Source organism: Macaca mulatta, chromosome 3 (genome assembly GCF_049350105.2).
Source record: "Macaca mulatta isolate MMU2019108-1 chromosome 3, T2T-MMU8v2.0, whole genome shotgun sequence".
Lineage (NCBI taxonomy): Eukaryota > Metazoa > Chordata > Mammalia > Primates > Cercopithecidae > Macaca > Macaca mulatta.
In genome coordinates, this window is record NC_133408.1 from 34,537,937 (window position 1) to 34,560,051 (window position 22,115).

Sequence of the window (22,115 nt, forward strand, 5' to 3'; positions counted from 1 at the left end):
AAGCCGAGCTGCGCCTGGGAAGGAGCCCAGACAAGATTCCCTTTCAGCCCGCGTGGGCCGCCGCCCCCACACAGGGCGCCTACTATGCATTGACCATCACAGTCGGGTCCGTGCAAGAATAGTGCAGATTGTTTATTATGCAGTGATTATGCAGATTCAGTTACTATAAATTGACACAATACGTGCTTTATGCCCCCTGTGTGTCAATGAGCTTAAAGAATAGTTCCCATTGGCAAAGCAGTTCCCACTGGTTGCATATCGGGAAAGAATGGATTGCGATGAATCATGGAATCAATTCTTACTGAAATCAATGACTCATTATTTGGATAATAACTGAGGCACAGAGTCTTCTCTCTGAAAGAAAAGGCCACGCAGGTGTAACTCCACAATTAGGTGCAAGCAAGCGCTGGGGAGAACTGGTCAACCACGAACATTCGTGGGCACAGGGACGACCACTGAGCAAAGGCAGACTCCACCTGGCGGGGATGTGGCGATCACCTCCACCTGGCCCGCCAGGCTCCCCAGCTCCTGGAGGGTGGCTAGAGCAGGAATACAGGGCAGAAGAAGCACCAGCTTCCCCCCAGTGATCCCCTCCAGGAATCAGAAGACAGCCGTTCATCCACGGAGCCAGGGAGCGCCCACCTGGGCGTGCAGGGATACGTGGAGGGGGCAGCAACTCCAGCATTTTAGGGGCAAGGGGACCTCAGAGAACGCCCTCCAGAACCTCTGCCTCTTGCTTCTCAAAGGGGACCCGGAGCTGGGGAAGGGCCTGGGATGGCCTCTGGGCACAGTCTGGCCTCCCACCTTATGGCGGACACTCCCACGTTGCCTAAGTTTTTGTAAAAACCAGTTTATGGAGGCAGAACTTGCAAATAGGAACGTGTCCACCTCGTGTGCAGCCCGGTGAGTTTCATATCGCTCAGATGGGGGGGGGGGCTCCACAAACTCCCAGGGGACTCTTCCCCAGAGGGATCCGGAGCTCACCCCGTGGGTCTCACAGTGTCTGTCCGTGCTGCGGCAGACGGACTCCAGGGTGCACAGCACATTGTGCAGCCAGGAGCATCCCCATACTGACATGCACGCCTGGGGTGGCACTCGCCGCTGGCTCAGCGTCAGCAGGCATTCTGCACCGAACGCCGTCACCCTCCAGTACCCTCTGCACCAAACACCATCGCCCTCCCTCCAGCACCCTCCGCACAAAACACCATCACCCTCCAGCACCCTCCGCACCAAACACCATCACCCTCCAGTACCCTCCGCACCAAACACCACCACCCTCCAGCACCCTCCGCACCAAACACCATCACCCTCCAGCACCCTCTAAACACCATCACCCTCCAGCACCCTCCGCACAAAACACCATCACCCTCCAGCACCCTCCGCACCAAACACCACCACCCTCCAGCACCCTCCACACGGAACACCATCACCCTCCAGCACCCTCCGCACCAAACACCATCACCCTCCAGCACCCTCCACACCAAACACCATCACCCTCCAGCACCCTCCACACTAAACACCATTCCAACAGGGGCCCCGCCCTCCAGCGCCCTCCACACTTCTGTTCCCATGCAGGGGCCTCCTGCTGAGCCATGAGAGCAGTGTGGACTCAGAAGATGTGAACCTGAGGTCAGCAGGAGTTTGCTTGACACGGGAGAGCCAGGGAGGCGGGTGACATCTTATGCCCAAGGAGGTGAGTGAGCCTCTTGCCCCTTCAGGGGCCCCTCTCGAATGGCTGCTCAGGCAAGTGGCAGGACACTCCCCTCCCTTGGCAAAGAGCACGGGGGCCCTGGGAGCAGAGAAGGGTGAGTCTGCACAGAGCCAGCCCGGGACGGCCGCACCTCCCACCTTTCTGGGGTTCTGCCCCAAAGGGGGATCCATGGCTGCTGTGGCCTCAGGCAGGACCCGAGGAAGCTGGGCCTGGACACACTGCCCGTGAGGCCTGGAGAAGCCCATGGCCTCCAAGAGCTCCGTCTGCAGCCTCAGAGGAAACCATTGTGCGGGTCCCACAGACGGCCAGGGCCACACTGTGCTCGGCCGCCCGGAGGACAAAGGGGCCATCCTTCTCAGGACACTGGTCACTGTCACCGCTCCCGGCACAGTGCGGGCCCCACCCCCGCTGGTACGCATAGGGGCTACTTCTTGTTGTTGTGCCTCAGTTTTTTTTGTTTTCTCTTCCCTTTTTTTTTCTTTTTGAGACAGAGTTTCGCCCTTGTTACTGAGGCTGCAGTGCAATGGTGCGATCTCGGCTCACCGCAACCTCCGCCTCCCAGGTTCAAGCAATTCTCCTGCCTCGGCCTCCTGGATTACAGACACCTGCCCCACCACGCCCGGCTAATTTTGCATTTTTAGGAGAGACAGGGTTTCTCCATGTTGGCCAGGCTGATCTCAAACTCCTGACCTCAGGGGATCCACCCGCCTCGGCCTCCCAAAGTGCTGGGATTACAGGCGTGACCCACGGCGCACGCCTTCTTTTATTTTTTTTTTTTTTGAGACGGAGTCTCGCTCTGTCACCCAGGCTGGAGTGCAGTGGCCGGATCTCAGCTCACTGCAAGCTCCGCCTCCCGGGTTTACGCCATTCTCCGGCCTCAGCCTCCCGAGTAGCTGGGACTACAGGCGCCCGCCACCTCGCCCGGCTAGTTTTTTGTATTTCTTAATAGAGACGGGGTTTCACCATGTTAGCCAGATGGTCTCCATCTCCTGACCTCGTGATCCGCCCGTCTCGGCCTCCCAAAGTGCTGGGATTACAGGCTTGAGCCACCGCGCCCGGCCGCCTTCTTTTATTTTAAAAGAAGAAACGATGCCCCTGCGGGGCAGCATTTACACTCCACCATCACTGCAGCTTCTCTGGCTGAGCGCTGAGCTCACACCCGGCTCTGCCCTGCCCCCGCCCACCTTCACTTGCTCACCCTGTGTTTAGAAGTAGATGGTGGGGTGGGTGTGCCAGGGGCTGGGGCAGGTGCACGGGCAGGGAGTGTGTAATGTGGACAGAGCCTCATTTTAAGAAGACAAGAACATTCTGGAAATGGACAGTGGTGACGGTTATAAAATAACATGAGGCCGGGCGCGGTGGCTCAAGCCTGTAATCCCAGCACTTTGGGAGGCCGAGACGGGCAGATCACGAGGTCAGGAGATCGAGACCATCCTGGCTAACACGGTGAAACCCCGTCTCTACTAAAAAATACAAAAAACTAGCCGGGCGAGGTGGTGGGCGCCTGTAGTCCCAGCTACTCAGGAGGCTGAGGCAGGAGAATGGCGTAAACCCGGGAGGCGGAGCTTGCAGTGAGCTGAGATCGCACCACTGCACTCCAGCCTGGGCGACAGAGCGAGACTCCGTCTCAAAATATAAATAAATAAATAAAATAACATGAATATGCTTAATGCCACCGAACTGCAAAATGGTTAGAATGATCAAAGTGCATCTTTTACTACAATTAAAGTAGGGCCGAGGGTGGTGGCTCACACCTGTCATCACACACTTTGGGAAGCCCAGGCAGAAGGATTGCTTGAAGCCAGGAGTCTGAGACCAGCCTGGGCAACATAGCAAGACCCCACCTCTACAAAAAAACTTTTAAATTAGCTGGACGTGGTGGTGCACAGCTGTAGCCCCGGCTTCTTGGGAGGATTGCTTGAGCCCAGGAGTTCAAGGCTGCAACGAGCTATGATCGCGCCACTGCACTCCAGCCTGGGTGACAGAGCTAGACTCCATCTCAAAAAAATAAAAAAAGAAGTGTAAAAACACAGAACACAAGACACACCCTGAATAACATCCGATCAGATCGCAAAGCTGAGGCGCCCTGCTCTGGGATCACCAAGCCGAGGTACCCTGCTCCAGGGTACACCCAGCTGCCTGGCGGTGCAACCTGGCCCCCCAGAAACAGCTCCTCCCCCAGACGTGTTGTGTGAAACCGAGGGAAGCCCGGGATGGCCAACGTCAGCGGGGTCGACGTGATGCCAGGGATGGGGAGCAGAAGGAGGGAGTCCTGGAACAACAGGGGCCCGAAAACAATTCGGGGAAGACTCGAGCCCCAAACAGGGCTTGGAAGGGAGCTACGTTCCCGGGCCTGTGAAGTCAGCAGCTGAGTGTCCTTTTAAGCAGAAATGCTATGTTCCATGAATAAAATACATTGGAAGATATTTTTATACTTAGAAAAATGGATTATAGCTCTTGGCAACACACAGATAGCAGCAGGCACTTTTGGAGTCTCTGGAAAACCATAATTTAAACCGAACCTGGTGCTCTTGGCAGTTGGTCACCTGGCCGTCCCCCTGAGGCGCCGCTGGTCAGAGGGCAGTGTCCACCCTGCAGAAGCGGGTGACGTCCACCTCCAAGCCCTGCTGGCTTAAAGGGTCAGGGCCGGGTCCTTCAGAGGACGGCTTCCTGCTGGGCCTCGGGCACTTGGCCGGGCGCAGTGACATGCCCACGGCAACCGGCCATCCCTTCCCGCCACCCGGAATAAAACCAGGGTCCCGCTAGCCTCAGGAACCCACTCGGACCCCGGGTAGCCCTAGTCCTGCAGCCCCGAACCCGGGGTATATCCATTTCATCGCCCCAGGGAGGCAACTGAGAGAAACCAGCAAACAAAACACAGCACCAGGGTTCACACAGCAGCTGGACAGGGCTGCCTGGAGCTGCCATGCGGCTGTTCCCCTGGGGGCTGTAATAACAGTAATTATTATAATACATATGCCCATAACTCACCCGGGCTACCCGACATGCCACTTTTTTATTCCAGATTCCTGACTGAGCATCCTTTGATTTCCTTAAATGTGGGCTTCACCCACACGGGCCCTGCGGGTTTACCCTGCAGGCGAAGGGCCTCCCACATCACAGGGGGCCCCCGCAGGCAGCTCCTGTGCCTGGCCCCACCCAGCCCCGCCGGGCACTCCCTGCCGCCCACCTCTGCCCTGGCTGGAAAATCTGAGATTGACAGAGGTGCTTGGTGTTCGTGCACAGCCGCCCGGGACTCAGGGTATGGTCCCCACAAGTCACAGTCGTTTCCCGCGGGGGGCCCGGCCGTCCCACATTAGCCTGTAGCCAGGAAGCGGGCATCCACCCACGGGGCTCAGACATCCTGGCTCTGGCGGGCCGGGTCCAGCAGGGGCCTTAAAGCTGACTCTGTGCCTGACCCAGGGCTGGGGAAGGGGCAGGGACGGGCGGTGGCGGGGAGGGGGAAGGGGAGGGATTTGCCAGGATAATATATTTGGGGAACTCCAGTTACACCAGGGTGACCTCACTCTTTCCTTTCTCAAAATCGCCTCCCAACGTCCCTGAGCCTGGAAAGAAGCCAGCCAGGACGCCACGACGCCTCGCGTCTGAGAGAAAACCATCTCCCCTCCATTCAGGCTTCAGCCCCGACCCCACGCTAACCGGGCCAGGGCCGGGGCTGGGAGGGGATGCTGTGAGCTCAGGGCTGGAGGAAACGGTCGCTGCTTTGAAGTGGCTCCAGGACCGGCCTCTCCCACTGCCCTGTCATGTACGAGTTACATGTACGAGTTACAGACGGTGGCAGGGGGAGCCGGGAGGGGGGTCTGTCCTGCTGGAAGGACGCAGGGAAGGGAGATGCCTCACTGAGTTCAGAGGTGGAGAGGTGGGTGCAAGGAGGAGGAGGAGGTCCCGCCAAGACGCCGAGTGCCAGGTCGGCCGGGACAGCAACACCTCCCAGCCCCTTTGCTGAGGTCCTGGCCCAGGTGGGGCTCCCAGGAGCCTGGAGGCCAACAGCAGAAAGACGGGGACCTGATCCCTCTGGCAGTCCCAGCCCCCAGCCCCTCACACCCTCGCCTCTCCCAGGAAGTCCTCAGCACGCTGCCGGCTGGGGCCTGATGCGGGGGCAGGAGGGTGGCCACGCATACTGAGGATTAGGACAAGCCTGGGGCATGGGTGGTGGGCGTTTCCTCTGCAGGGCCAACAAGGCTCTTGTGGTGCGTGTGTTGGGGACATGAGATGGGGTAGGGAAGCTGCCAGGCGGCCAATGGGTTCCTGAACGAAGGCGCACAGGAGCCGCGGGGACAGAGGCCCCATCACCCTACAGCAGGTGCCAAGAGCAGAACCTCAGGAGGGTTATCTCAGTCTCCCCGGCAGCGGTAAGCTCTGTTCGTTTTTCTGAGTAATATGGAAATGGCATGGCTCAGCCACACAAGGGCCTGGGCAAAGGTCACGGCCAGCAAAGAACACAGCCTGGGTCCTCTGAGTCCCGAGTCCACGCGGTCCTGACCCGTCCACCACCCTCCTCGAGACACAACAAGTTAGGCGGGAACACATCCTCGGCGCCCCATGTGGGTTTCAGCCTCCATGAGGGAATTCTGGGTAAAGGGTTTGTCTCTTCCACATCTGTTCATTTAGGAGAAGTAAAGAATGTGGAAAACAGAATTCCTGTGGGTGGCCTCAACCCCAAGCTCTGCTGATGCAAACTGGCACCCTGAAGATGTCTTTGGAATTTAATTGGAGATGTGAATGACATCGGGAGACACAAAAGAGGAGAGGCATTCCACAGGGGAGGAAAGGCCTCCGTGGGGACCTATGGGGCTCCCAGGCCCACTGCGGGGAGGCCTGGTCCCTGGTCATCTGTCAAGGTCAGTATCTATCGAAGCCCAGCCGCAGATAGATGAGCTGGGCCTGGCGGGGTCTTGTGGGATGCGTAGGAGTTCGTGAGGCAGAGCAGGAATGAGAGCAGAGGGGACAGGAGGGGCAGAACCACGGTCAGGACATTCATTGGCTAATTTCCTGTTCTTGGTCCCTCTCCACCATTAAGCCACAACCTCCCCCACACCAGAGCAGGCACCAGGTCCTCCCCATCACAAGTGCCAGGCATAAAGCAGGCACTCAATAAACATCCAGGAAGGAGATGGCAGGGGAGGAGGTGACATGATGACTCCAGGACCCAGAGTAGAGAGGGATGGAGGAGGAGGTAACACCAGGACCCAGAGTGGAGAGGGGAGGGGAGAAGGTGACACCAGGACCCAGAGTGGAGGGGATGAGGGAGGAGGTGACACCGGGACCCAGAGTAGAGAGGGTGGGGGAGGAGGTGACACCAGGACCCAGAGTGGAGAGGGCAGGGGAGAAGGTGACACCAGGACCCAGAGTGGAGAGGGCAGGGAAGAAGGTGAAACCAGGACCCAGAGTGGAGGGGATGAGGGAGGAGGTGACACCAGGACCCAGAGTGGAGGGGATGGGGGAGAAGAAGACACCAGGACCCAGAGTGGAGAGGGCAGGGGAGGAGGTGACACCAGGACCCAGAGTGGAGGGGAAGGGGGAGAAGGTGACACCGGGACCCAGAGTGGAGGGGATGGGGGAAGAGGTGACACTAGGACCCAGAGTGGAGGGGATGAGGGAGAAGGTGACACCAGGACCCAGAGTGGAGGGGAAGGGTGAGGAGGTGACACCGGGACCCAGAGTGGAGGGGATGGGGGAGGAGGTGACACTAGGACCCAGAGTGGAGAGGGCAGGGGAGAAGGTGACACCAGGACCCAGAGTGGAGGGGATGAGGGAGGAGGTGAAACCAGGACCCAGAGTGGAGAGGGCAGGGGAGAAGGTGACACCAGGACCCAGAGTGGAGAGGGCAGGGGAGAAGGTGACACCAGGACCCAGAGTGGAGGGGATGAGGGAGGAGGTGACACCAGGACCCAGAGTGGAGAGGGCAGGGGAGAAGGTGACACCAGGACCCAGAGTGGAGGGGATGAGGGAGGAGGTGACACCGGGACCCAGAGTAGAGAGGGTGGGGGAGGAGGTGACACCGGGACCCAGAGTGGAGAGGGCAGGGGAGAAGGTGACACCAGGACCCAGAGTGGAGAGGGCAGGGGAGAAGGTGACACCAGGACCCAGAGTGGAGAGGGCAGGGGAGAAGGTGACACCAGGACCCAGAGTGGAGGGGATGAGGGAGGAGGTGACACCAGGACCCAGAGTGGAGAGGGCAGGGGAGAAGGTGACACCAGGACCCAGAGTGGAGGGGATGAGGGAGGAGGTGACACCAGGACCCAGAGTGGAGAGGGCAGGGGAGAAGGTGACACCAGGACCCAGAGTGGAGGGGATGAGGGAGGAGGTGACACCGGGACCCAGAGTAGAGAGGGTGGGGGAGGAGGTGACACCAGGACCCAGAGTGGAGAGGGCAGGGGAGAAGGTGACACCAGGACCCAGAGTGGAGAGGGCAGGGGAGAAGGTGACACCAGGACCCAGAGTGGAGGGGATGAGGGAGGAGGTGACACCGGGACCCAGAGTAGAGAGGGTGGGGGAGGAGGTGACACCAGGACCCAGAGTGGAGAGGGCAGGGGAGAAGGTGACACCAGGACCCAGAGTGGAGAGGGCAGGGGAGAAGGTGACACCAGGACCCAGAGTGGAGGGGATGAGGGAGGAGGTGACACCGGGACCCAGAGTAGAGAGGGTGGGGGAGGAGGTGACACCAGGACCCAGAGTGGAGAGGGCAGGGGAGAAGGTGACACCAGGACCCAGAGTGGAGAGGGCAGGGAAGAAGGTGAAACCAGGACCCAGAGTGGAGGGGATGAGGGAGGAGGTGACACCAGGACCCAGAGTGGAGGGGATGGGGGAGGAGGTGACACCAGGACCCAGAGTGGAGGGGATGGGGGAGAAGGTGACACCAGGACCCAGAGTGGAGAGGGCAGGGAAGGAGGTGGCACCAGGACCCAGAGTGGAGGGGAAGGGGGAGGAGGTGACACCAGGACCCAGAGTGGAGGGGATGAGGGAGAAGGTGACACCAGGACCCAGAGTGGAGGGGAAGGGGGAGGAGGTGACACCGGGACCCAGAGTGGAGGGGATGGGGGAGGAGGTGACACTAGGACCCAGAGTGGAGAGGGCAGGGGAGAAGGTGACACCAGGACCCAGAGTGGAGGGGATGAGGGAGGAGGTGACACCAGGACCCAGAGTGGAGAGGGCAGGGGAGAAGGTGACACCAGGACCCAGAGTGGAGAGGGCAGGGGAGAAGGTGACACCAGGACCCAGAGTGGAGGAGATGAGGGAGGAGGTGACACCAGGACCCAGAGTGGAGAGGGCAGGGGAGAAGGTGACACCAGGACCCAGAGTAGAGGGGATGAGGGAGGAGGTGACACCGGGACCCAGAGTAGAGAGGCATGGGGGAGGAGGTAACACCAGGACCCAGAGTGGAGAGGGCAGGGGAGAAGGTGACACCAGGACCCAGAGTGGAGGGGATGAGGGAGGAGGTGACACCAGGACCCAGAGTGGAGGGGATGGGGGAGGAGGTGACACCGGGACCCAGAGTGGAGGGGATGGGGGAGAAGGTGACACCAGGACCCAGAGTGGAGAGGGCAGGGGAGGAGGTGACACCAGGACCCAGAGTGGAGGGGAAGGGGGAGGAGGTGACACTGGGACCCAGAGTGGAGGGGATGGGGGAGGAGGTGACACCAGGACCCAGAGTGGAGGGGATGGGGGAGAAGAAGACACCAGGACCCAGAGTGGAGGGGATGAGGGAAGAGGTGACACCGGGACCCAGAGTGGAGAGGATGGGGGAGAAGAAGACACCAGGACCCAGAGTGGAGGGGATGGGGGAGGAAGTGACACCGGGACCCAGAGTGGAGGGGATGGGGGAGGAGGTGACACCGGGACCCAGAGTGGAGGGGATGGGGGAGGAGGTGACACCGGGACCCAGAGTGGAGGGGATGAGGGAAGAGGTGACATCGGGACCCAGAGTGGAGGGGATGGGGGAGGAGGTGACACCGGGACCCAGAGTGGAGGGGATGGGGGAGGAGGTGACACCGGGACCCAGAGTGGAGGGGATGGGGGAGGAGGTGACACCGGGATCCAGAGTGGAGGGGATGGGGGAGGAGGTGACAATGGGACCCAGAGTGGAGAGGGCAGGGGAGAAGAAGACACCAGGACCCAGAGTGGAGAGGGCAGGGGAGGAGGTGACATGGTGACACCAGGACCCGGAGTGTGAACTGGAAGAGGGCCTGTGAGTAGCATGAGATTTGGGGCTGGGGAAAGCGGTGGGTACAGTCAGGAACCCGCCCATCCCACACCTCCTGCAGAGGCGGCTCTGCCCTCAGCACCGCTGACCACTGGGCAGGCCTAGGTTGCCAGGGTCTCTCTGGGATCAGGCCTGCCCCGTCTGCTGGGGGCTCAGCCCCATTCCCTGCAGCCCCCCATCAGGCCCTGGTGTCTGGATGCCGGGCACAACGGGGCCACCTCCTGGGATGAGCCCAGGCCCCAGGACGATGCCCGGCTGGGATGCTGGCCGCATCCTCCTCTGTCTTCTCTATTTCCTGGGCTGGGCTTTTTTTAAACTCAAAGCAAAGCCAGCAGGAGATGACTCTGTGGCCTGGCAGCCGAGTCAGGGTTGACCCGCCAGTGCCGCCCTCCAGCCTTCCCCCTCCACACTTCCTCTGAGGCCAGGCAGTCCCCGGGACCTTTGGCACCTGCCTCAGTTTCCGTCTTTGGGGGAGATAGGAGCACCCCACTCCCTGACACAAAGGTCTGCCCCAGAGGCCCGGTCTAGGGGCCCAGCCCGTGGGTTCCGGCTCAGGACAGAGCACACCAGGGAGAAGAGAAACCGGCTCTTTTCCCGCCTGTGCGGGCCGGGCCTGAGGCGCCCCTCGCGGGGAGGTGGGACCCCTGAGTCATTTCCTGTGCTATCAGCTCCGGAACACAGCGGGCCTGCTCAGGTTCCCAGAAACACGAGGCGATGGGGGACAGACTGCGGCTGCCACGGAAACAAATGAGAAAATGCCCTCCCCGGAATAGCGTGGCCTGGACAGAGGCACAGCCACCGGAGGACAAACCCCAAAATAGCTCGTGCCGGGCAGCGGGGGACGGCATTGCCTGCACAGCAGAGCACGGAGGCCGCCTCCCAGGGCAGGTGGGCAAGGAGAAGGGTAGCCAGGCATGCCAGACCCAGAGATGACTCAGCCAGCCTGGGAAGCAGTGACCATCTCGGGTGTCACAGACCCTCAAAGCACCCTGCACTGTGGGGGCATCCAGGCCGTGTGCAGAAAGGCCGTAAAGAGACGGTTTCAGGAGAGGTCATCACCACGAGCAGCAGAGGGTCCTTCGAGGGAGGCGTGGGACATGTCTGCTGACGCCCACTGGGAACTGACATTTAGCAGACAGCAGAAGGAGAAGCAGGAGCTAACGGGGTTCCCAGCAGAGCAGGGGACACACACCAAGGCCCTGGGGCTGCCAGTGCAGGCAGATTCCAGGAACCGAGGGAGGATGGTGTCACTGAGGTCCTTCCCGGTGACTACGTCAGGGGCTCGGGCCTGATTCAAAGGGAAACCAACTCCTAGGGGTGCTTTCCCAGAGGCTGCGCCATCCGCTCCGCACTGGCAAGGTCAGGCTGCCATGGAGGGGGGGAGCCCAGCGGGGGATGAGGGGACCTCAAAGCTTCACACCAGAGCACCCGGGCTCTAAACCAGACAGCGAACGAGATGGGAGCCAGAGGCTCTGGGCAAGACCGAGCTGTTAAGCCAGGGGTGATGCCGGCATCCCGGCCTGGCCATGGGGCACGAGACAGGGTCTCCAGAGGAGGAGACGCTTCTCCTTCCAAAACAGTGGGAGCATCTCATAAAAGGATGGGTCCCTCTGCTCTTGAGACAAGCGTGGGAAGATGACACAGTGAGACCCGACTCACGGCTTGGAGGTTCTGAGTGGGGAGCCAAACACAGGTGGAAAAGGCCGCCGCTGTTTGACCATGACGTCGTCGGTCCTATGGGGTCTGTAAGCACACCACTCTCCCACCCACTTTGAGATATTAACATCCCACGTGGTGGGTGAGCCTGGTGTATTCACCGGCCTCAGATCTGGAGATGGTGCTGGGTCAAACAGAACCACCCTGGCCAGCACCCAGCAGTCCCAGCCCGGGGGTAAGCAGAAGACAGCGGCCCTGGAAGACCTGTGGCCGCTGCCACCACCTACCAGCATCACCCTCGTTTCCCTCTGCACTTCTGATATTCCCATATTCTCTTCTAAGACACAGCAATTACATTTCTGGATTAAAACCCTAGAAATACGGCACTCAGCGCAGTGTTTGTTGGGAGCCTGGTGCTGCACAGAGGGGCAAGTCTTCACACAGGACACGCAAAGACACACTATTTTCCAAAGAGAGTGATACTCACATCCACTTCCCCTTGATCAATGACATAGAAGTTGTCTCCTTCATTCCCTGTAACAAAAGACTAAAGTCAACAGATACAAAGTACATCAAGACATAGAAGTTACAGTTCCTCTTGCAAACAACTATTGCAACACTGTTGCATAGACCCTCCTCAGGCAACATCCTGGGTGCCATCAATTCTTTTTTAATGACAAGGTTATGGAAACATTGAGATAACTCATTAAAGAGCCTGTTATAAAGTTTCATTAGTGAACTTTCTATAAACAATGAGAGGTGTTTTTGTTTGTTTTTTGTTGTGTTTTTTTTTTGAGATGGAGTCAGGCTGGAGTGCAATGGCACAATCTCGGCTCACTGCAACCTCCGCCTCCCAGGTTCAAGCGATTCTCCTGCTCAGCCTCTGGAGTAGCTGGGATTACAGGTGCGCGACCACGCCCAGCTAATTTTTTTGTAGTTTTAGTAGAGATGGGGTTTCACCACGTTGGCCAGGCTGGTCTCGAACTCCTGACCTCAGGTGATCCACCTGCCTTGGCCTCCCAAAGTGCTGGGATTACAGGCGTGAGCCACTGCACCCAGCCTTACGATGAGAGTTTTATACGTGTGTGTGTGTGTGTGTATAATTCTAGTATATTACTTTAGTTTTATACATACATGTATATATTTTATTTTATATTCACTTAGTTTATACATACATGTATCTATTTTATACATACACACATATATGTGTATATATACATGTACACATGCATGTGTGCACATATACATGCATATATGTACACATATGTGCATATTATATATGTGTGTATGTATGTATAAGTATATATATATATGCTTGTAAAATTTGAGACAGAGTATTACTCTATCACCCAGGCTGGAGTTCAATGGCGCAAACTCAGCTCACTGTAACCTCCGCCTCCCAGGTTCAAGGGACTCTCCTGCCTCAGCCTCTGGAGTAGCTGGGATTACAGGCGCCCGCCACTATGCCTAGCTAATTTTTATTTTTAGTAGAGACAGGTTTTCAACATGTTGGTCAGGCTGGCCTCGAACCCCTGACCTCAGGTGATCCGTCTGCCTTAGCCTCCCAAAGTGCTGGGATTACAGGCGTGGGCCATCACACCTGGCCTTATACTATTTTTCTTTTTAAGTGCATAGTCCATTTTTCCCCTCCGGGCCTTGGCTCGGAGAAGCAGGCGGAACGTACCTTGCTGTATAACGGTCTCCCCAGCGATGTGAGTGACAGGGAACATAGCATCGAATATGTCACTGAAAAGCAAAACACGCTAAATTAGGGCTGCAGGCAGCATGGGGACATTTAAACCCTTCCTCCCCTCACTTCACAAAAATCACTTCACAGTCATCAGGGAAAATGAGAAAATCCATGAGAGTTCAAAGAAGAAAACTGAAATCCTTCATGACCCGAGGGCCGGAGATGGCACTGCGAGCCCCGGGCATACAGCCTCCCAGCCCCATTTCTGTTCTATGCACAGACGCAGTTTGCTGTTTTGGTTTTTACAGAAATGGGGTCACACCATACGTGCATTTTGAACTCCATTTAGAAAAACAAAAGTAACAATAGATTGTGAACATTCTCCCGCCAGTAAATACAATGCTACTAGAATACAACCAGCAATCTGCATTTTTTTCCTTTCAGGGAGAACACTTTCAGTCCAAGAAGAATCCTGGGACCCTTGACACAGAAGGGAGGTTCGGAGCCTCTCTGTGGAAAACACAGACCTTTCGTGACACGCAAACTCGAAGCTGGTGAGGCCGAGTCTTGGGGCTGTGCCAACCGGGCAGCCTGACTGTCCAGTGTTCCAAATCTGGATGTGAAATAGACCATGCAAACAGGACCCAAGGGGCATGGGGGAGCTGGCAGAGGTGCCCGGGAAAAGTGGGGAAGCACCTGTCAGCCAGGAAGGTAGAGGGGCACCTGCCCCAGAACATGGTGCCAGCGTCCCACTCTTATTAATAGATGCAATAACCACCTTCGGAGTCTGGACCCCTCAACGAGCACTTAGCCCACAATGTGATGCAGAGAAACCAGAGACCCAGGCAGCGAGTGCACCCACGGGGAGGCTCCGAGGGCAGCCTCCTGCCCACCCTGATGACTTAAAAAGGAGATTCCTGGAAACCTTTGCCGGCCCACAGGTGCACCCTGACTCACGGGGATGGGGGCTGAACCACCCAGGAAACAAATATAAAATCAAAGATCCAGACAGCCCTGACCCTCCCGGTTCCAGGGCCCATGAATAAGGCATTCTTAAAATAGTGGTTGTTTTCTCTTTATTTAAGAAATGCTTCTTTTTTGAGTCCTTGTTCCCAACTTCCCGGGCAACTCAGTTTCCTGTTTCCTCCGAGAGGGGGGCAGAACTGCAGGAGGGGTCAGTGGGTGGCAGGGCTGTAGGGAGGGCTGGAGAGGGGTCTCCACTGTCCTCCCACCTGGGGAGGGGTCAGTGGGTGGCAGGGCTGTAGGGAGGGCTGCGGTGGGGGTCTCCACTGTCCTCCCACCTAGAGAGGGGTCAGGGGGTGGCAGGGCTGGGGGAGAGCTGGGGGAGGTCTCCACTGTCCTCCCACCTGGGGAGGGGTCAGTGTATGGCAGGGCTGTAGGCAGGGCTTGGGGGGGTCTCCACTGTCTTCCCACCTGGGGAGGGGTCAGTGTATGGCAGGGCTGTAGGCAGGGCTTGGGGAGGTCTCCACTGTCCTCCCACTTGGGGAGGGGTCAATGGGTGGCAGGGCTCGGGGAGAGCTGGGGGTCTCCACCGTCTGCCCACCTGGGTGGTGGGGCTTGGCCATGCTGCCCCAGCCCCAGTCTCAGGCACCTGGCCCTGGTGGGGACGTTTCCTGGCCACAGCCTCCCTGGTGCACATCTGCAGGAGCCGTCCTGGCACTGTGCTCTAAACTGCATTTCTTCAAAACCACAAAGAATGGGTTCTCAGAATGAACAGATCTTTAAGAAATCATTTTACAATTCCCCCCTCTTTTTAAAAAAAAAATATATTTCAACTTATAATGGTAAAATATTCCATTAAAGGCCATAAGTAATCAAACGGACTCTGTGTACCCCCCACCACCCGGCTCAGGACCACACTGCCTCCACCGCTCTCTCCTGGGAAGCTGTCCGGCATCACAGCTGGGGCCCGGGTGTGGAGGCCAAGTGCCGCCTCCAACATGCTTGCTCTGTGTCACCACTTCGCACATGGGCATCCGTGATCACACGTGTGCACCCGTGAAAAGCGTGCATTTCCAGGGGTGTCTGCATCACTGCATGTCACTGACATAAAGATACCCTTTCGCAATTCTATTCTCCCTCCTGACACATATTTTCTGAAATGCACCTGGGTGAAAACACAAATCTGGAAGCTTCTTTGCTCCTTTTACGGCTGCCTAGCATTCTTTTCTTTGAAGAGACGGGGTCTCATTCTGCTGCCCAGGCTGGAGTATAGGGGTGCTGCCACAGTTCACTGCAGCCTCAAACTCCGGGGCTCAAGGTGTCCTCTCACCTCAGCCCCCCGAGTAGCTGGGACTGTACAGGCACGTGCCGCTACACCTGCTTATTTTTTATTTTTTAATAGATGGATCTTGCTATGTTGCCCAGGCTGGTCTCCAATTCCTGACCTCAAGCGATCCTCCTACCTCAGCCTCCCAAAGTGCTGGGATTACAGGGGTGAGCCGCTGTACCGCCCTACCTGGCATTCTCTATACGAACACCCTCATTCCTTCACCCGTTCCTGCCCAGATGGACATTTTCAGTGCTTCTGGTTCCTGCCATCACCCGCTGGGCCACGATGGACACCACAGAACTCCCCACGAAGAGGGAGGCTGCACCCCGATGATTTGAGGCTCACATTCCACTCACGTGCGTCCACCGGAGCCTGAACAAAGGCAGGGGTTGGCTGAAACCTTTCCTGGGAGGTTTCGATCTCCAGACGGGGCTGTTCAGTCCTTGGTATCAATGAAAGTCGACTTTCCACACACCCAGGTGCCTGGGCGTGGCCCCGTCCAGAGCAGCCCCTCCTGGAGCGCCTCTTAAATGAGCCTCGAGGGGTTGCTCTGTTGGCCACACAGGTGTCCCTCACCTCCCCAGGTGTGCGCCTGCAGAGAAGGCCTAGTCCCCGGCTCTGTGATCAGCAGAGCCCAGAGAGCCCAGCCTCATTTACCAAAAAGGTCTGGGAGCCCCATTTTTCTTCAGAAGAAACTTTAATGCCCGAATGTCGCCAGCTCATCTCCGACAAAGGCCTGAACACAGACATCTCCAGGCAACAGCCCGAGCTGCGGTCAGCTCTGCCCACGCCGCCCGCTGCACGGCTTCACCCTGCTTTTCCACCGTCTGCCCCTTTCACACAAAACCCCCATGGCTTCCTCTCTCTCAGCACTTAATGGAATTAAAAGGCCCTGGCCTCCTCTGTCTGTAAAAAGAAAAACAGTTTTCTCTTCTAATCCAGCAGTCACTCTGGAAGGTTAAGTGAAGCTGCTGGCTCCGATTTTAAATCGTCTCACATGGGGGTGCCCCCACCAACCCCATCAACAAACACAGCTTATCACGTCTGCATCAGGGGCTGTGCTGGGTTCTGGGGACACAGAAAGCCCCCCAGCACTCAGGCCTGGTAAGAGAAAGAAAAACACAAAGACATTCCAGCCAGCCCTTCCTGCGGGGGCCGAGGGCAGAGCCCCTGGTCTGTCTCTTGCTCCATCCTCACCCGCCCCTATGAGGTCAGCACTGCTGTTCTGTCCAGTTTCCAGATAAGGAAACAAGACACAAAGTAACTTCACCCAAGGTCAAGAAGCCAGGAAGAGGTGAAGTCAGGCTGAAGCCCGTATCATCAACGCTCCTCCACTGTCTGGCTTCCCTAGGTGCAGAGTCCTCCTCCAAGCAGAGCACATGCCTCCCTCTCACCCACCCCTCCCTCTCTCTGTCCCTCTCCCTCCCTCTCTCGGTCTCTGTCTCTGTCTCCATCCGTGCCCTGGACTGGTCTCTAAGCCGGGGGCTGAGGACTTGAGCATCTGGGACAGACACCACCAGATCTCTTTGAGTAGGAGCCCAGTAAGGAGCCCCTGCTGTTTGGGTCGTGGCTGGCCGGCAGTGCTCAGTCAGGATGGTTTCCAGGAAACGGCCCGTCTTGGGTTCCAGTCCCACCTGGCCTGTGGCTCAGAGATCACAAATCTTTTGAAAGCCCCCACCCACACCACTCCCAGTGCTGATGCCTCCCCCTCCTGCAACACCTCAGTTCCTGTACTTCTTACTCTGTGGATGGCTTCAGCCTCCCACGGCTGACTCCCCGACTCCCACAGCTGACTGAGCTCTGAGATGGAGACCACATGTTCACTGCAGGCTGCAGTGCCGAGCCCAGGTCTGACTCAGAAGGTCCTCAGCACAATATGGATGGTTGGTTGGGTGGGTGGATGAATGGACACATGGATGGACAGGTGGATGAGCAGATGAATGGATGGATGGATGGATGGATGGATGGACAGCTGGGTGGAGGAACAGGTGGGTGAGTAGATGAATGGATAGTTGGACAGGTGGTGGATGAACGGATGGATGGATGGATGGATGGATGGACGGACAGACGGACGGATGGATGGATGATGGATGAATGGATGGATGGATGGACAGGTGGGTAGATGAACAGGTGGGTGAGTGGGTGGCTGGATGGATGAATGCACAGGTGGGTGGATGAATAGGTGGGTGAGTAGATGAATGGATGGATGGATGGACAGGTGAGTGGATGAACAGGTGGGTGAGTGGGTGGATGGATGGATGGATGACAGGTGGGCAGATGAACAGGTGGGTGAGTAGATGGATGATGGATCAATGAATGGATGGATGGACAGGTGGGTAGATGAACAGGTGGGTGAGTGGGTGGCTGGATGGATGAATGCACAGGTGGGTGGATGAATAGGTGGGTGAGTAGATGAATGGATGGATGGATGGACAGGTGAGTGGATGAACGGTGGGTGAGTGGGTGGATGGATGGATGCATGGACAGGTGGGCAGATGAACAGGTGGGTGAGTAGATGGATGGATGGATGATGCATGGATGGATGGATGGATGGATGGACGGATGGATGGACGGATGGATGGATGGATGATGGATCAATGGATGCATGGATGGACAGGTGGGTGGATGAACAGGTGGATGAGTGGGTGGCTGGATGGATGAATGCACAGGTGGGTGGATGAATAGGTGGGTGAGTAGATGAATGGATGGATGGATGGACAGGTGAGTAGATGAACAGGTGGGTGAGTGGGTGGATGGATGGATGCATGGACAGGTGGGTAGATGAACAGGTGGGTGAGTAGATGGATGGATGGATGATGGATGGATGGACATGTGGGTGGATGAACAGGTGGGTGAGCAGATGAACGGATGGATGGATGGATAGATGGATGGATGGATGGATGGATGGATGGATGGATGGATGGATGGACAGTAGGTGGACTGACAGATGATGGATGGGTGGCTAATAGAGGAGAGGAAGGAGGGAAAAGTGAATGAAAACACAGATGGCTGGAAGGATAAATGGAAGGATGGCACTGTCTCTTTAAGGGCACTGCAACAAATATCAAAAGCTGTTGAAGCAGCCACCCTTGGGACCATCAATTCCACATTTAGGAACTTGAAGAAACAACTGGATGACTATGAAAAGATGTAAAAATATTGCAGTATTATTCACTGAAGCACTATCAGCAATAGAGGTTTTAGTAAACAAATCACAGTCCTTCTCAGCAACCTAACACCGTGTGGTCATTAAAGATGGTGCTGTAGATACATGTAACAAGGAATAAAGGTGTTCATGGTGTTGCCAGTGAAAATAGGGTGTTGATGAAACTGCACAATTTAAAAACACAACCATAAAGTAAATAACCTAGAGGCTATGCATTGTAAGGCTAATAGCAACTGTGGGGTAGAGAGGGGGTGGGGTTGGGTCATTTTAATGTGTTTTTTTCTTCTTTTTTCTTTTTTTTGGATTACTTGTACTGACTTGTATTTGCTAATTTTCTATAATTAAATTGTAAATCTGTATAATTTTAAAAATGAGGCCGTTCATCATTGGGGAAGACACTACATGCACTCTTAAAGGCAGACTTAAGGCTCTTAACATTTTTAAAGTAACCAAAAGAGGCAAAATGTAGCCTTTAAAACATGAACATGTGCTTTTCTGCGTGTGGCACAGACTCCAAGCCCACAATGCCTGAGGAAGCGTACGGGATCGGAACCAGCAGCTCTGTTCACAGCCAAACTCGCCTTCAAAAGGCAAGGAGATAGCACGCCAAGCTCAGCCCCCTGAAATCACACACGCGGGGTTGAACGTGAGTAACTCAGCCCGTCGTTCTGCTCTGTGAATTCGCTCCAATACCTGCAGAAACAGGTCCAGCTCCCACTACGAGGGCCCACCGACCTACATGGTGCACCAAGGCCGGCCTGGAAAACACCATCATCTCCCAGAAACGCCACTTCCTTCCTCCCCCAGCTGCCCCGGGCCTCCCGAGCCAAGACAAGCTCAGGTTGGGACTCGCACAGGAATGCTCACCTGAGAATGTTTCCGGAAGCCCCTCCACAGCCTGCAGAGACCTCTCCCAGCCCCAGGACAGGGAGGCCTGTGGAGCCAAGTGGGTGCAGTGCCGTGAGGTCCCCACAGGGACAAGCAGGGCTGCCACCAAGCGGGTGGGAGACACCCAAGGACTCGTCCACCACCCAGGGAACCGGGCTGTGAGGTTCAGGTCAGCATGGCGGGTGGGAGGTGTGGGGCCCACAGAGGGGAGGGGAGCCAGGCCCAGACAGCAGATGCCTGCAGACTCTGCACCCCCCGTGCCCGACCAGGACAGGCCAATGCAGGGCTGGGCACTTCTGCAGACTCACAGGAAGCCTCTGTCCATAGTCCAGCTACATCTGCCCAACCTCAGCCACTCAGGACTATCTGCACACAGAACACTCAGCAGCATATATGACAGGATGTGCAAAACGACAAATTCAACCTGCCGCATCAGCTCCAAGACGGTGGAACCCGGCGAAGACCCAGGTCTTCCAACAAAAGGCTGGGTTGAATGCCTTCCGCCCAAGGGAATGCCCCATTTACATCCTCTCCTCTGAACTTCGCCGCCACAGGCCCTGGTGCTGCCCCACTTCACAGACAAGGAAGCTGAGGCTTAGGAAGCTGATGCGGGCTGGATGTGGTGGCTGGCTCATGCCTGTCATCCCAGCACTTTGGGAGGCCGGGCACCGCAAGGAGGTGAAAGGATCACTGGGCCCAGAAGTTTGAGACCAGCCTGGGCAACATAACAAGACCCCGTCTCTGTAAAAAGTAAAAAAAATTGGTTGGGCGTGGTGGCTCATGCCTGTAATCCCAGCACTTTGGGAGGCTGAGACAGGTGGATCACTTGAGGTCAGGAGTTCAAGACCAGCCTGACCAACATGGTGAAACCCCGTCTCTACTAAAAATACAAAAATCAGTGGGGTATGGTGGTGGGTGTCTGTAACCCCAGCTACCTGGGAGGCTGAGGCAGGAGAATCACTTGAACCTGGGAGGTGAAGGTTACAGTGAGCTGAGATCACGCCACTGCACTCCAGCATGGGCGACAGAGTGAGACTCCATCTCAGAAAAAAAAAAAAGAAGAAGAAAAGAAAAAAAAAAGTGAAAAATGTAGCTGGGCATGGTAGCATGCACCTGTGATTCCAGCTACTCAGGAGGCTGAGGCAGGAGGATCACGTGAGCCCAGGAGGCTGAGGCTGCAGGGAGCTGAGATTGTGCCACTGCACTCCAGCCTGGGCAACAGAGTGAGACCCTGTCTCTAAAAACAAAAAGAAAGAAGGAGAGAGAGAGAGAGGCAAAAGAGAGAGTGAGACAATGAGAGAAAAGAAGAGACAGAAAGAGAAAGAGGGAGAGGGAGGGAGGGAGGGAAAGGGAGAGAGAAAAAGGAAGAGAGAAACAAAAAGGAAGAGAGAAAGGCAGAAAGAGGAAGAGAAAAAGGAGAGAGAAAGAAAAAGGAAGAGAAAGAAAAAGAAAGAAAAAGAAAGAAAGAAAGAGAAAGAAAGAAAGAAAAGAAAGAAAAGAAAGAAAAGAAAGAAAAGAAAGAAAGAAAGAAAGAAAGAAAGAAAGAAAGAAAGAAAGAAAGAAAGAAAGAGAAAAAGAGAGAGGAAGCAAGCAAGCAGCTGAGGCTGAAGCAGAGCCCAGGCAGGGGCTGTGTTCTCACCACTGACAAGACCCACCCAGGCCCAGCCCTGCACGCAGAACACACTGGGTGGGTCTCGGCCCCTTTTGGCTGCAGGTACAGGCCCTGTCTGGTGTAGTGGGTCCTCACCACAGGTCCTGGCCCCTTGTGCTGGAGGCAGCCCCCCTGGCTCTCACTGGCAAAACGAGGTCTCTCCGGACAGACTCTCAGGGCCTGGAGAGGTCAGAGATCTCCATCAACCACAGATGGAGGGCCTTCCTTCCCTTTCCACCTGCCCAGGGTCACGCTTCCACCTCTGGCCAAATGCAGCCACTACCTGTGCCCCCCCAGGCCTGCCTGGCTCACTTTGTCCTCACTGATCCAGGGGACCGGGGGACCAGCTGGGAAACAGTGACGTAGCCCAGGGTCTCTCTGGGGCCGCGTCCTGCCAGCCGGCAGGACTCATCTGAGCTAGGCAGGCCTGGCCTCCTCAGGCTGTAGTCCCAGGAGCACGCTCTACCCGGTTCTGCTGTGGCAGCCATCGCACAGCGGCTCCTCACCGGCCACCAGACCCCAGCGCCACGTGCCACCTTGGCTGAGAGTCCGTCTGCCTCCCTCCCTGATGACAGCTATAACTTCAGAGCCCAGCGTTTTCCCTCCACACCCAGCTCTAAGGTGTGGTTCCCAGTCCTGCCCGCGGCATCGACGTTTTCAAAGACACATTCAGGACAAGATCCGACCCTTGAGGCCAAAAGCCACCCATGAATCCCAACCTCATGTATTTTTGGGAGAAAAAAGTGCAAATGGGGTGAAGCGCCTCGGGCCCTTTATTCCCCGTCCAATAAAAACAGCCAAGTGCTCATCCCGGGTAATTTAAACAACAAGGAACA

At 56.6% G+C, this 22,115-nt stretch overlaps 1 protein-coding gene across 3 annotated transcripts in view; it reads right to left on the reverse strand.

Moving 5' to 3' along the window:
- The window catches only part of PRKAR1B (protein kinase cAMP-dependent type I regulatory subunit beta), a 482,327-nt gene that overhangs the window by 49,944 nt on the left and 410,268 nt on the right, over positions 1-22,115 (reverse strand). For all 3 annotated transcript variants that reach the window (XM_028845428.2, XM_028845426.2, XM_028845427.2), the window contains 2 exons: positions 13,276-13,337; positions 12,079-12,125 (listed from right to left, as the gene is read on the reverse strand). In XM_028845428.2, the coding sequence (XP_028701261.1) occupies positions 12,079-12,125; positions 13,276-13,337 (109 nt within the window). The remainder of the gene's footprint in view (positions 1-12,078; positions 12,126-13,275; positions 13,338-22,115) is intronic.